At 40.2% G+C, this 16,163-nt stretch overlaps 1 protein-coding gene across 3 annotated transcripts; it reads right to left on the bottom strand.

The window, feature by feature from the left end:
- Positions 1–11,192: 11,192 nt before the first annotated feature.
- Positions 11,193–15,642, bottom strand: LOC105097184 (cytochrome c oxidase assembly protein COX14). 3 transcript variants are annotated; one of them, XM_010989694.3, is made up of 2 exons: positions 15,493–15,642; positions 11,193–11,603 (listed from the first exon to the last, which is right to left on the bottom strand). In XM_010989694.3, the coding sequence occupies exon 2, from the start codon at positions 11,593–11,595 to the stop codon at positions 11,422–11,424; it is 174 nt and encodes a 57-aa protein (XP_010987996.1). In that variant the 5' UTR covers positions 11,596–11,603; positions 15,493–15,642; the 3' UTR covers positions 11,193–11,421. The 3 variants fall into 3 exon arrangements, with proteins under 3 accessions (XP_010987996.1, XP_010987994.1, XP_010987995.1); XM_010989692.3 differs by lacking the exon at positions 15,493–15,642 and adding an exon at positions 15,314–15,486; XM_010989693.2 differs by lacking the exon at positions 15,493–15,642 and adding an exon at positions 11,828–11,906.
- Positions 15,643–16,163: the final 521 nt, after the last annotated feature.

Below are 16,163 nucleotides of genomic sequence, written 5' to 3'. Positions count from 1 at the left end.
GACTTGATTAGTTTGCGTTGGAGGAGTGAACTGAGACTAGTGTCAGTTATAGGAACATGGTCTTGTTCTAAGGAGGAACTGTATGCATGTAGTTAGAGTGGGCAGTGACAGAGTGAGTGCTAGGGGGTTTGAATTCAGAACTGGAAGATAATCGTGTTAACTGGGGCAGCAAGAGTGTCAGGAGATCAGTTTACAGATGGCCAGGAAGGTTTCATGCTTGAGCGGAAGGACCCAAGTCAGTGGAGAGCAGGTTAGATGCAGATTTACATCATCCCTACTAGAGAACTAGGAATATTTGTAAGTGAAGTAAGGCATTACCTCTCCTCTGTTGAATATGAAAGAGTTTTAACTTTATTATTTATTGAAAACATAACATGTTTGTATAATGTTTAACCACTTTGAAGATGATTTCACAATATCAGAAAATGAACTTCAAAACACTTACGTAAAAGTAGGATTATCCCCATTCTAGAAATGAGTGTTCTGAGTGTCTATTACTGTGTAACTAACCACTCAAAAATATAGTAGCTTAAAAGAATAATTTATTTCTCAAGGTTTGGTTGGTCCAGTGAGCTCAGAGATACCTTATGGGGCTGCAGTCACATGGCAGCTGGGAATGGAGTTGCTTAAAGACTCAACTGGGCTGGATGTTGAAGATGATTTACTAGCCTGGCTAGCAGTTAATGCTGGCTATTTCCTAGGAACTCTGTCCAGGCTGTCAACTAACGTACCTATGCGTGACCTCTCCACGCCTTGGGCTTTTGCACAAGTGGTTGCATTCCATGATGCAGGAAGCAGAAGTTGCTAGGCCGTTTAAGAATGTCAGCTAGAACTGGCACACATTACTTCCACTGTATCTATCCAATTGATCAAAGTAGTCACAGGGACTGCCTGGATACGAGGGGGTGGAGAGAGAGACTACCTCTTGGTGAAGGAGTGGCAAAGTCTCTGCAGAAGAGCATATGGAATGGGAAATACAGTTGTGTTCACCTTTGAAAAATTCAATCTGCCACAGTGAGGAAACTGAGTCTCAGAAGTTACTTAGAAAACACAAACATCTTAGACTATCATGTATTGTGAGCTTTCACATTATCACAATCCTAAAAATAATCATGTGAGTTTAGTTAGTGGGTGATAGTATGCTGATTTTAAACCAAGTTTTTCAGACTTTAGATCAGTATTCCTGCAGGAAGATATTTTCAGTTCAATACAATGTTTATTAAGTGCCTACTTTATGATAGGCTTTGTGGCAGAAGCTGGGGACACAAAGATGAACAAGATCTGGTCTCTGCCCTCAAAGAGCTCAGACCTCAGTAGGGAAAGGGGGAAAAAAGGTGATACAATGTGATAACAACTATTCTAAATTATTCTTGGCAAAGTGGGAGAAAACTTGAAAGCGGAGCTGGGCCATTAAAGATGAGGAGAACTTTTGCCAGGAAAACAAGAATGGGAAGGTATTATGTTTAGAAGAGATGTGAGTATATGAACGATATCAGTTCTGGCTTGATGCAGATTAAAATAACCTGAGACAAACTAGAAAAATTGTGGCTTTGTGGTTTTTGTTTTTTTTTTTTTTTTTTTTTCCTTTAAAACATAGTTGAGCTTCTAAGAAAGGGACACAAAAGACACAAAGGAACTTAAAACTAGAGAAAGCAAAACATCTGATGCAATAACTGGAGGGACAAGGGGAATATTTAATGCTGACAGGAGACAAGACTGTGGCCCATGCAGGAAGCAGGAACTGAGACCTCCAACTACAGCTAAGAACCAGAAAGAGCAACAGCCTTAGTGAAAGCGGGAAAACTATCAAAAATTCACTCAGTTGGCAAAGGAGAAAGCCAAGGAAGTCTGAATGCTTGTGGGGTCAGGATGTTCTTGAGAACTTTCTCAAAATCTGGGCCCACGCTTCATGTGAATTTGAGAACATAAGTATATGATTCCTTTGTGGTCTGGGAAACAACACAACCCCCAACCCCTTCCAAGAGTAAGAACTTGCAGGAAAATTAGTCTCATATCAGTTACCTATGGGACTGCTCTGGAGAGACAAGTATATGATGATGCAGACAGTGTGGGATTCGTACACCACCACCACCCACCAAATAAAAAAGCTCCAAAAGATCACCTCAAACTTGCAACACATATAACAAAATATTAGTATCTGATATGTATAATTAAAGAAATAACAAAGACAACCCAATAGCAAGAAAAAAGGGAAGCAGAGCAGGGAGCAAAGGATATGAAGGCGATTCCTAGAAGGTGAATATGCCAATGGATAGTCAATAAAAAGGTGATTAACCTTATTGGAAATCAATGACATGTTAGTAAATTAAAATGAATAGAAATCACTGCACACCAACAGAATGAGGAAACATTGCTAGTGAGAGTAAAACTGACATAACCACTTTGGAAAGCAACTTAACAATAACTAGAAAAGCTAAATATCAGTAATTCATCTTTTGTACATGGGCCCAAGAAAACGTACAAGGACACTCACTACATTGCTATTTTATAATAGGGAAAAGTGGAAGTGACTCAGTGACCTTTCACTAGAGGAATGGAATAATCCCCAGTACTTCCTCCAAAAACTAAATAAATAAGTAAACATAATTACCTCCCCCCACCAAAAAAAAAATTTTTTTAATCCCTCTTAAAATCGCATCAAAAAAAATACTTAGGAATAAACCTGACCAAAGAGATGAAAGACTTACATGCTGAGAACTAAAAAAGATTGATAAAGGAAACTAAAGGTGATTCAAATAAATAGAAAGATATCCCATGCTCTTGGATTAGAAGAATTAATATTGTTAAAATGGCCATACTGCCCAAAGCAATCTACAGGTTTAATGCAGTCCCTATCAAATTACCCAGGACATAACAACTCGAACAAATAATCCCAAAATTTGTATGGAACCATAAAAGACCCAAAATTGCCAAAGCAGTCCTGGGGAAAAAGAACAAAGCTGGAGGCATAACCCTCCCAGACTTCATTAAATACTTAAAAGCTACAGTAATCAAAATAGTGTGTTACTGGTACAAAAAAAAAGACATAGGGATCAATGGAACAGAATAGAGAGCCCAGAAATAAACCCACACACCTACAGTCAATTAATCTTTAACCAAGGAGACAAGAATATATAATGGAGAAAAGACCACCTCTTCAACAAGTGGTATTGGGGGAGCTGGACGGCAGCATGTACCATCAATGAAGTTAGAACACTCTCTCACACACACAAAAATAAACTCAAAATGGCTTAAAGACTTCAATATAAGACATGACACCGTAAAACTAGAAAAGAACATAGGTAAAACATTCTCTGACATAAATCATACCAATGTTTTCTTAGGTCAGTCTCCCAAGGCAATAGAGATAAAAGCAAAAATAAACAAATGGGGCCTAGTCAAACATAAGCTTTTGCATAGCAAAATAAACCATAAATAAAAAAACCTACAGACTGGGAGAAAATATTTACAATGTGACCAACAAGGGCTTAATTTTCAAAATATACAAACAGCTCATACAACTCAATAGCAAAAAACAAACTACCCAATCAAAAAATAGGCAAAAGACCTAAACAGGCTTTTCTCCAAGGAAGACTGCATATGGCTAATATGTACATGTAAAGATGCTCAACATTGCTAATTATTAGAGAAATGTAAATCAAAACCACAATGAAGTACCACCTCACACCGATCAGAATGGCCATCATCAAAAAATCTACAAATAACAAATGCTGGAGGGGGTGTGGAGAAAAGGGAACCCTGCACTGTTGGTGGGAATATAAACTGGTGTCGCCACTATGGAAAATAATACGGAGGTTCCTTAAAAAACTAAAAACAGAGTTGCCATATGATCCAGCAATCCCACTCCTGGGCATATATCCAGAGAAAACTAACTCAAAAAGATACATGCACCCAAGTTCATAGCAGCGTTATTTACAATAGCCAAGACATGGAAGCAACCTAAATGTCCATGGACAGATGAACAGATAAAGAGGATACTACTCAGCCATAAAGGAGAATGAAATAATGCCATCTGCAGCAACATGGATGGACCTGGAAACTATTATACTAAGCAAAGTAAGTCAGAAAGAGAATGACAAATACCTTATGATATTACTTATATGTGGAATCTAAAATATAACACAAATGAACTTATGAAACAAACAGACTCACAGACACAGAAAACAAACTTACGGTTACCAAAGGCGAAAGGGTTGGGAAGAGGGATAAATTAGGAATTTGGGATTAGCAAAACAAACTACTGTATAAAATAATAGACAAACAAGGTCCTGTATAGTACAGGGAACTATATTCAATATCCTGTAATAAGCCATAATGGAAAAGAATATGAAAAAGAACATGTGTTTATATATATACATATGTATAACAATTACTTTGCTGTATGCCAGAAATGAACACTATGTCATAAATCAACTACACTTCAATAAAAAAATAAAATTTAAAAATGTTTTTCAAGATTTATTATAAAGAATTGGTTCACATGGTTATGGAGGCTGAGAAATCCCAGGATCTGCAGTCAGTAAGCTGGAGACTCAGGAACGCTGATGGTATAGTTTCAACCTGAACCCAGTGGCCTGACAACCAGGAAAGCTGATAGTGTAAGTTACAGTCCAAGTCTGAAGGTAGGGGAAGACCAGCATCGCAGCTCAGAGACAATCAAGTAAACAGAAGGAATGTCCTCTTACTCCACCTTTTTAAAAAAATTAAAGTATTGTTGATTTACAATGTTGTATCAGTTTCAGGTACACAACATAGCGAAAATTCAATAGATAATACTCCATTTAACATCATCATAAAATATTAACTATATTCCCAGTGTTATATAAATATATCCTTGTAGCCTATTTATTTTTTACATACTAGTTTGTACCTCTAAATCTCCTACCCTTATCTTGTCCTGCCCCAACCCTCTTCCCACTGGTAACCACTAGTTTGTTCTGTGAGTCTGTTTCTGTTTTGTTAAATTCGTATTTTTAGGTTCCACATACAAGTGATATCATGTGGTATTTGTCTTTCTCTGTCTTATTTCACTAAGCATAATACACTCCAAGCCCATCCATATTGTTGCAAATGGCAGATTTTCACTCTTTTTATGGCTGAATAATATTACCTTGTGTGTGTGTATATATGTATACACACACACACACAAACACACACACCACATCTTTATCTGTTCATTTATTGATAGACACTTAGGTTGCTTCATATCTTGGCTATTGTAAATAATGCTGCTATGGACATTGGGATGCATATATCTTTTTGTATTAGTTTTTTCATTTTCTTCAGATATAGACCCAGGAGTGGAATTGCTGGATCATACAGTAGTTCTACTTTTAGTTTTTTGAGGAACCTCCATACTGTTTTCCATAATGGCTGCACTAATTTAAATTCCCACCAACAGTGTAGTAGGATTCATCCAGAAATACTCTCTCAGATGCACCAGGAATACTGCCTAACCAGCTAACTGGGCCTTCAGTGGCCAAGTTGACACACAAAATTAACCAGCGCAATGGATAAATAATCAGAAACATAATGTTGAGTGAAAAAGGCAAATTGCAAAAGAACATATCCCATTTGATGCAACTAACATTACTTTTTTGACCCAAAAATAATATTAAGGGTACTTCTAACAGTAAAGAAATATACAGCAACTGAAAGATGGCTAGTGCTTATCTTTGTGGAGGGAGGATGTGGATATGGTATCATACTTTATTTTTGGCGCTCTTCAATAAGTTTGGAATAACTCATAATTTAAAAAAATTTAAGTAAAAACAAGTATGTGACATTTTCAGGTAAATATTATCTGTTGGAGTTGGATCAGAGTGGCAGGAGATGAGAATAAGAAGGTGACTTGGGGCCAGATTGTGAAAAACCTTGAAGAGTTAAATTTTAGCTGGTAGGTCATGGGAGCCACAAAGGTTTAAAGCAGCAAGATGAGTCTTCTAAAAGCAGTTGTAGAGGGCTATCCAAGGAGTCGGGACCTGACCTCAGAAAGGTACGGGAAGTCGTTTTGTTTTTTTAAGAGGGCGCCTATGAATTGGCATAGGCCAATGCAAAGTAAGGTTACACAGTACAGTTATCTGTACCACCTTCACCTCAGCCATCGGCATACGGTTCTGTTTTTCCTTCTAGTTCAGTAACGTCTCTCATAGGGCAGGCCTCACCAAGAAGAGTTTAGTCACAAGCCCTAAGCCTATAAAAGTAGATTTGGAATCTGCCTTCACTCAAATGACTGTTCTATGAAAGCCTTTTAGGAAACAATACCAAATCTTTTAGCAGGAACATGGCTTTGTTGGTGATAACAAATTATAAGGAATTGGCTCATGCAGTTATGGAGGTATTCCTTGTTGTGGCTCTTAGTAGTCTGCCTGGTCTCTTTCCTTCTCTATCCTCTCTCTCCAGTAAGGTTCCCAGGACAAGCTATAGCACTGCTACCAAAGCTGATCCTGGCTAACACAGGGTGAGGAGAGCTTTGGTGTCCCAGGCCTTGCCCATTACTATTTCTCTCCTGAGTCTTTGACCTCTGAACAGTTGAAGAGACCGGAGAAAAGGGACTTCAATCAATATATATTATATTTCTTTATGTACATATAAATACATTGAAAATGGTAGGAAGAATACACCAAACTGGTAACATGGGTAATTTCTGTGTAGGGAAATAGGAAGGTCGGGGGTGGGGAGTGACAAGGGGTACTTTTACTTATCTGTATTTTAAAATATTTTACATTGAAAATATATTCATGTATTGAGTCCAGACCTTAAGAAGCTTATAGACTTGATAAAAATGAACTTTTTTTTCTTAAAAAGTAAAAACTTTTTGAAATAAGTGTGGCAATATGTTCCTAACAGTTAAAACTGAGGGATGGGTATATGGGTTTTATCTGCAAATTCCTTCAGCTTTTGTGTATGTTTCTAACAAAAAATTTTTTTATTATAAAAGCTATATATGCTCATTGTAAAAAATACAATTCATTAAGCACATGACATCACCATTTACCCTAATCACTATTAACATTTTGGTATATAGCCTTCCAGAACCACTTACCAGATAACCAAAAGCATACAAATGTGTTTCTTTTAAGACAAATGAGATCATACTATACACATTCTGCTGGTTTTGACTGATTAACATTCCACTTTATGGGTATACCATTATTTGTTAATTAATACTTGAACTTATTTAAAGTTCCTTACTATTAACATAGCACTGCAAATAATAACCTTGTATGAACACGTTGTACAGTTGTGTGAATATTTCTAAAGGTTAGAGTCCCAGCAGTGAAATAAACTAAGTAAGAGGGTATAAACACTTTAACCATTTGCAGCAACATGGATGGACCTAGAGATTATCATACTAAGTGAAGTCAGTCAGAAAGAGAAAGACAAGGAGGGAGATTAGAGTACATGCCTAGCATGTATGAGGTCCTGGGTTCGATCCCCAGTACCGCCATTAAAAAACAAAAACCTAATTACTTCCCCCTCCAAAAAAATAAAGAAAAAAAAAAGACAAATACCATACAATATCACGTATATGTGGAATCTAAAATAATGACACAAATGAACATATTTACAAAACAGAAACAGAATGACAGACACAGAAAACAAACTTATGCTTACCAAAGGGTAAAGGGATGGGGTGGGACAAATTAGGAGTTTGGGATTAGCAGATACAAACTATTATATATAAAATAGATAAAACACAAGGTCTTACTGTATAGCACAGGGAACTATATTCAAGAGCTTGTAATAACCTATAATGAAAAAGAATATATATATATATGACTACTGAATTACTATGCTGCACACCAGAAACTAACACAGCATTGTAAATCCAACTATACTTCAAATTTTTAAAAAATCACTGTAAATTTTTTGTTAGAAAAAGACACTTGTATTGCCATTAACAATAGATTGCCCTGTATTATTTAAATATTAAAAGTGCTGTGAAAGGGGTGGGTGCTATGGAGTTCAAAAGAGATCTTAAATATCATAAGGAATCTGACCTTGATGCAGCAGCCAGTGGTTCTCATCTCTATAAAAAGCCTAATAATTTTTTTTCCCTTGTGAAGGCATTTAAGGGCATACATTTCCTGACACTACTTTAGGCTGTGTCCTGCAGTTTTGTATGAAATATTCTGTTTTATTGCTTTAAAGAAAGTTAAAAAATTATTTCACTTTTGGTTTTTCTCTTTGAGGGTTGCCTAGGAATATTTTATTTCCAAGTAGTTGAGACTGTCATCATTTATTTATAGTTTTATTGGATGTGATCAGAAAATGCAATCTGTAAAATTTGTGCAATCTGTAAAATTCCTACTTTTAAATTTGTTAAAACAATTTTTTGGAGTAGTCAAATACAGGGTTTATAAGTATTCTATGGATAATCACAGAAAATTATCTATTCTGTATTATATATACATGATTTGCTTTACTCCAAGTAGGCTGATATAAATGTTAATTACATCTAAAAAATACTTCACAGCAACATCCAGACTGATGTTTAACAAACAACTGGGCACCACAGCCTAGCCAAGTTGAAACAAAATTAACCATCATCTCAACACCACAGCAAAAGCTGACCAAGTGTGAATGGATTATTTCTAAACCACCTACTTTATGTAACAGATATTTGTTAACACGCCCTTTACTATCCTTAAGTGCAACTAATAGATATTTAACTTACCTAATACACACATAATTTTTAAATACAGCATAATGCCCTAACAGTAATATAAAGAATTTTTTAAAAAGAATTTATAATGAAATTATATCCCATATATAGCACTATAGTAGCACTCAGTCCTTGTACTTCTGTGTATTCACCATGAATACAATGGCTGCAAATGCAGACTGATACAATTGTGCGGTGTCAGAGACTCAAATACCAGGAAACAGGCTCTGCCATCAATGCCATGGTGTTTTGAAATGGTGAACAGAAGTTCTAAATAAAACAAACCACTATACAATCTTCCCTCCACTTACATAGATGCATGCCTAAAGAATTCAAAGTACACTAAAACTGCAAAAACTACTGTGTTTATAGGTAAGAGTGAAGTTACAGGCTCAGCTAATTATAAATTGTTTTTGCACTTACTTGAATATTTGTGGGGACATTTGACAGTTGTGCAGGACTTGGGACAATCTGTTGCGCAAGACTATCCTAGGCATTGCAAGAAGTCTAGCATCCTTGGCCTTCACCTACCAAATGCCAGAGATGCTTCTCAATCATTGTGACAATCAAAATACTTTCACCTCTGCTGTGTATTGGAGGGGGTGCCAGCTCTGCTGAGAACCACTATAAAAATAATAGGAAGCCACCAAAAGTACTTTTTCTTCCCTCAATTTACTGAGAAATTGAAAGAAAAAAAAAGGAAAAAAAAAAAAAAGAATGCTACATGCTCTCATATTTCCAATACTTAGAATTAATACCTCTAAATTTTGCCTTACTTCAAAATCTTATTTGTAAAAGAAATAAAAAACCCTCCCCCACAAAAATTTTTTTAAAAATATACTATACTCCCGGCTTAATTATCTCATTTAATCTCAAACCAATCTTCTACATTTGGAACTACCATTTTTTTATCCTCACTTGACAGAGGTAAACAGAGGAGCTACAAGTAACTGGCCTACTGCAATAATGGTGGAGCCAGGATACCAACACTGAACACTTAACTACTTTCTGTATTGCTAAAACCATTGAGTGCCTACAATAATCTAGGGGGAACATACAGGATAAGAAAACAGGCCAAGAACAAAACTTTGAAGTACATCAGTGGGCAGAGAAATCTGCAAAGGAAATCAAAAGAAAAAGTTAAAGCGGTAGAAGGAACAAGATAGTGGTCAAAGTAGAGCTTCAGTGCAGCACAGAAACAGAAGAGGACTGAAATCAGAGTGGGTGCAGCACAGTAAAAGCGATGTGAACCACGAGTTTCAGTGGAGTAGTGGAGGTAGGAGGGAAGTGACATCATGAAAGACTTCTTAAATAATCTTGAGTAGTTTGTTTTGGTAGGGAGTGGGAAGCCTTAAGCAAGTTTATATACTGAGAAGAGGGTGAGTTAGAGAGATAACTAATCGAACAAGGTCTGGAGTTCAGAAGGGTAAGGAAGGAGGCAGGGGAGTTGTTCAGGGGATCAGCTAAGGGCATAGGCTGGACAGGGAAACACTTTTGGCAAAGGAGCTGACAGACTGGAGAAAGACAGAAGGAATCCAAAGATTCAAAGTCTCCAGTTCTAGGACAGAGTGAAAACGATAATATATGAAAGCTCCTCAAAAAGGACTGAATTTACACTGTTTGGAAGTGACACTAAGGAGCTGGGAGAATGACGATCCTACCGTACAGCCAGTGAGACAGCAGAGAAGGCAGTGCAGTCCTTGGTTAACACACCAAGAGGAGGGGAGTAAAAGGGTTCAGAATACAGGAAAGCTGAATTTTTTTAACCATGGAAAAGGGCTTTCTGGTGACAAAGGTCAGAGCAGTGTGCACATGAGAACATGAGAGAGGACATGTGTCCAAGGGGGTTGACATTTTGGGGGATCACCAACAATGACGTGAACAAGGAAGCTTCAAAGCTCAAAATGAAATAGCAGAATATTTCTCTTTATAGTTGATTTTACCTTGAATATACCGTTTTCTTTCAAATCCTCTTCACAACTCTGCAGTAAGACCTGCAGGTAGATTTCCTGTGCAGTGGCACAATGAGAAACTGACCCTTATGCTATTAACACTACACCCATTGTGCTTAAGGAGATGGGCTGCACTGCTATAGGCTGTCCAATAGCCCTTCGTTTTAGAACTATCCCTCCTCCACTTCGTGCAATTTGGGTAGAGCTATTAAACAAGGGTCTCTTCCTTCCTTGAATCAGAGGTGCGATGTGACCATGCTGGCCCAGTGTACCCCATTACTTGAACACAGTAATTGGTCCAGGAATGGTCACTGACCAAAAAAAGAGCTTTGCTCTTTACAGTCTTTTCAGGGGATTTATATAGATGCTGGGATAGTCTTTTCTCTAAGATCATGAGAGTTGACATTCCTGCTCCCCAAAATGCATATACCTCACTTCACAGGTGCTAAGAACTCAACATATGGAAATCCAGTCTGACTAGAAAACTGGCAGTCAAGGCCCCACCTCTGTGGTCCATACTCTATTGAAGTAAATAAAAACACCAAGACACAGACATGGCAAAGTATTTAATGTCTGTAGGTGGGCCTCACCCTCCCAATCCTGTTACGATTCGATAGCCTCTCCAAACTGGTAGTACCAGAGAAAACATGGGCACTTTTTCCCAGCAGAGTTCGAAAACCATTAAGGCCCTAGTTCTCTTGACTTGGAAGTGATTGCAGATGAGGTCTTTCCACAGCATGCCTCAGGCCTCTCTGCTCAAGGAAAAAAAGCCCCCCAGTTCTACAGGACTCTTGAAGTCTTCTGTTCTTCTGCAGCCTGGCGCTGGGAGCTGCGCCGCTGGAAATAGTGGTAGGCTCGGACACTGCAGAGGTAGCCCCCATACACAGTGAGGAGCATCATGGAGGTGGAGAAGGTCTTGTAGCCAATGTCAGCTAGCTGCTTGGCAGTTGGCATGCTGTCCCCTACAAAGACAGACTGGATTTAGGCCCAAGGATAAGGCCTCATCTGCCCAGCCCACTTCCCTGTTTAAGGCCATTCTATAACTTCTGCATCCTGCTTAGTCTGTCTGTACTCTATTCTGAATGGCCCCTACACATATGCAGAGTCTCATACTGAAAGATATTGTTTGAGAACTCTGAGATTCAAAAGGACAAATGAAGTCTGCTTACAAGATACAGATACACACCTGGAACCAGGTACAGCTGCATCACATCACAGCTAACACCTGGTTCTCCATGTTTATGGAAGTGACGGGTATGAACCACCTGGAAAAGTTCTTAATTGGTACATTACTTTAGGCACACGCCAGTTTTCTGGCTAGCAGGGAATTAATGAAGTAGCCAGGGATTAAACATTAGAAGTGAATTATTCTCTCTAGGAAGATCAAATGAGAGCCTTCTAGGCAATATCCAATTAACTTCCCCTTAAAACAATCTTTTCACGTGCTTAAGTTCCCAGGTTAGCCTTCAAGCATCTGTTTAAGTCATAATATACTTGAAATAGTGCCAACAGTATGTTTACATTATTCAATCAGACATAACTTTCTCCAGCATTAATTCTAAGTTCCAAACAACACCAAGAACCTATCCCAAGGGCTAAAAGAAACTTACTGAATCCCCAACAAATCGTTAACTCACATTTGCATGAGATAAATTACTTCTAGCTGAATCATTCCCTGGATATTCTGAGCTAGGGAACAAGAAAGTTTTGAATGGGAATCTCTCATCTTGAACAAAACATTCCTCAATTTGGGACTATGATTATGTTCTTAAGCTCGTCTCTGTTGAGGGAATTAAAATTAAAAGACTGGGTTGGAGGGTATAGCTCAAGTGGTAGAGCTCATGCTTAGCATGCATGAGGTCCTGGGTTCAATCCCCAGTACCTCCATTAAAAAAATAATAATGGTAACTAAATAAAAATAAACCTAATTACCTCCCCCCACCCCCCAAAAAAGTTTATTAAAATTTTTTAAAAATTAAATTAAAAGACTGAATAGGTTAAGAGTCAAGAATATGAAAGAAGAAAAGCTCAAGATTAGCTGGTTTAGGGGGTCAGCAGCTGGGTGAGATATCTAAGTGCTTCTCAGACTGACTCCCACGGGCTGAACACTGCCTTTGAGCCAGTTCTTGAAGGTGGATCCCACGATGAGCTGACTCACAGCTTCCTTGAATTATAATTCCAAGTGACTATGGAAAGTGACATTAAATAATGTCAGAGGAAGAAAATCAAATGGCACAGGTTCAAGAAGAGAAAGGGTTATATTCAGGTTATCTGAGGTTTGACAGAACCCCAAGCTGTGAGGCAGTAAGAAAACACAGAGAGCAGAACTCTAAGGTAATAAACAAGCTCCCTGCAAAGAGACCTGCAGCCTTCATCCTCCCTCTCACTTATTCTTTCTCCTCCTATCCCCCATTACCCTGGCCAGATGCTAACCACCTCTTCTTGGGGCTGGAAGAAGGCTAGAAACAGGGTGATACATCTTGGCTAAGAGAGTGACAGAAGAACTACTGACAGATGTAATTTTGGTGTCGAGAACCTCACTTCCTTCTCTTGTCTCATTCAACCTGAGATTTCTCCTATTTTCAAAGTAACAGAAACTCTTCACAGACCCTGATCTAAGGCAGGGCAGTATAAAAGGAGAAGACAGATGCAAAAGTTATTCTGGAAATAGAACAAGGTTTATTAACTGAATGGGTTAGGGAAAAGCTGAAAATATCTCTAAGTTAACAAATTAGGAAACTTTATAGAGTGGGATACTGTTAATAGAAAAAGGAAAGAAGAAACAGGTGTGTGTCACCATGTGTGTATGGGGATGGTGGTGGCAGTGTCAGTCAAGATGATGAACAGAGTTTTGGACATGTTAAAATTAAGATGCTCCATACAACATTCATGCGATGTACGTCAGGCAGATGGATATGCAAATATGGGCAGATTTGGGGAAAGAGGCCAGGCTACAGCCACAGATGGGACTAACAAGTGACATCAAAGCAGAGGATAAAACCAGACAGAGAGAAGCCAAGGGAACACCAGTTTGAAGGAAAACAATTAGGGAAAGAAAATTCCAGAAATACCTGGGAGGCTTTTTCACTTAACTACAACAGTGGTTGAAAATCACTGCTATTATCAAGTCCCCGCCACTGACAAGAGATATGTTGTATCTTTCGGGTGTACTGGGCCAGAATGAAAGTTGGGAAACACTACTACGAAGTTAAGTGCCATGAAGACTGGTCAGATGGGATCACTAGATGGGAATAGGTGACTAGGTTACAGGTCAACCTAGGACAAAACTCAATTTAATGACTGAACTGGAACAGGCATTAAGTAAAAAACACAGATTCTGAGCCAGGGCCCCAGCAAGCCCATGTATCTATTCATTTTCCTGGGACGGAGAGAAAAATAGAAGGATCATAACCCACTCTCACTCCAGAGGTAAAAACTGATAGTCTTGTGATTTGCTGATTAAAGAAATGGGAGTGACAGGGCAGCAGCTTGAGAAGGCAACAAGACCAAGTAAATTCTAGTTTTGTTTTGCTTATTGATAAGGAGATTTGACTATATTTTAGAGGGGAAGACCCTGACGGCTCAAGCGAGGGAAGAAGTGAGGTGGGTAGGATGGAACAAGAAGATCCAGGATGGCCCAGGAAAAGATGAAATTACAAGTCCAGGTAGCCCCTATCCATTAAATCACTGATGTCTCAAAAACAAACAAAAAGGAAGTCCAGGTGGAAGGATTAAACTTGGAAATTTAGAAAACTTTCGAGGTTAGCAGGAAAACATTCTCACCTGAAGGACATCCATTTTCTCAATAAAGCTCAATGCTGGGTCTGTTACCGGGTTAGACCGAAGCTTTCAAAAAGACGGGGGTAGGAGCAAGAACCATTACGGGAAATGCCATAGGGGTGCAATCTGCAAAAGTTATGTGGCTCTCCTCTTTTTCTGCTCCCTAAACATGGGAGGATCTCAAGACTCAGGTTTCACCTCCGGAAAACTCATTTCCTCAAATGGGCCCATCCACTTCCGCTTAGATATTACTCGTATTATTTATTCACCTATTTACTCGCGCTATGAAGGCCGCAAAGAGCATGGCTTCTATCTCAAAGGACCTTATGGTCTGGTAGGGATAAGCTTTGCATCCCAAATTCTGTTAGATGAAGCGGAAGACGACGTGACCAGAAGAGAAGAGGCATTATGAGAATTCAGAGACAAGGTGGGGGCTCAAGAAAAGTCAGCAGAAAAGTAGGAGGGTCGGGGTACAGCTGTCGTTTTAGAAGGGTGGACAGGATTTACACCAGTAGAGAAGAGGGAGGGGAGAGCATTCCAGGAATTGAAAGAGGCAAAGAAATGAAGCTAGATAACCGATAACCACTAAGAGTGCCCGGAAAGCCGCCTATCGGAGGGCAGCAGACTGCAAAGCGAGGAAGGGTCAGAGCGTGGAGGGCCAAGACGCGCGGGTGGAATCAAGGTCTGACTGGAGGCCACGGCCGCAAGGAGCTTGTTGGGTCGGAAGAAGCGTAGACCGCTACTTGCGGTCCGCTAAACAGGGTACGCGGGGAACTCAAGGGCGCCGAAGCCCGAATACTAGGCATGAAAGGTTGCGATAAACAAAGGCCGGCCCGAGCCGGCGCGCCTCAGCCGACAGGCGGCCCCGGTTCGGGCCTGGCGGACGGCGTACCTGGATGCTGCCGCTCCCTTCCGTCCAGCCGAGGCCTCCAGTCAACGCGACCTACTGGCGCAGCCGGAAGCAGTACCCAAGACCAGACAAGCGAGGGTAGCGGTCCAGGAACAACCGTGAATGCGAAGGCGCTATTGGTGCGGAAAGTCATCCTTTCTCCCTCCACCCTCCCCACTTACCCTCTAGGATTCAGCTCCCGAAGCGAGCAAAGTCCCAGCGCGTCAGACGCAGCGCAACCCCGCCCACTGAGGCGGGAACCCGCGAGGGCCGCAGCTCCTGCTGGTTGCAGCCTTTGAACTTCCGGCTTCCGGGTCAGTCACCCCTATTACGCATCCTCAGATGAGCCTTCCTCTCAGAGAGGCCCGTTGAATTCTGGGGGTTGTAGTCATTCGCCATTGAGAAACGCTCTTTGGCTACCCAAGCTTTGGAAGCGGAAATTACAGGATACTCAGTCAAGACAGAAAAGACAGTCTGTCTTTCCAACCAGAGCCAGCCAATCCCCAGCCTATGTCACGGTGACGTCCCCGGTAGCTAGGTAAGTTCTCTCGGGAGTCAGGCCTCTGGACGGGGCTGCGCGCCTCCTAGAGCCTAGAGCTGCCCTCTTCCCTGCGGCCCGGCTTCAGCCGAGCTCAGGTAGGAACCCGACCAGCACCGCAAAGGCCTGGACCGCAGAGGATGCGGCAGGTTTGGCCATGGTCACGGAGTGGGCACAAGGGTCGAATCTCCATAACGATTCTGTCCCGTATATGACCTCCACGCTTGGAGGCGGCGTGATAAAGCCCCAAAGAAGCGCCAGGAAGGGGTTGGAGCGGATTGGGGGGGGGAGGGGTTGCCATTGGGGGGTGGGAAA

Source organism: Camelus dromedarius, chromosome 11, assembly GCF_036321535.1.
Source record: "Camelus dromedarius isolate mCamDro1 chromosome 11, mCamDro1.pat, whole genome shotgun sequence".
Lineage (NCBI taxonomy): Eukaryota > Metazoa > Chordata > Mammalia > Artiodactyla > Camelidae > Camelus > Camelus dromedarius.
The sequence above is the reverse complement of the archived record's forward strand: the minus strand, read 5'-3'. Positions and strand labels throughout refer to the sequence as shown.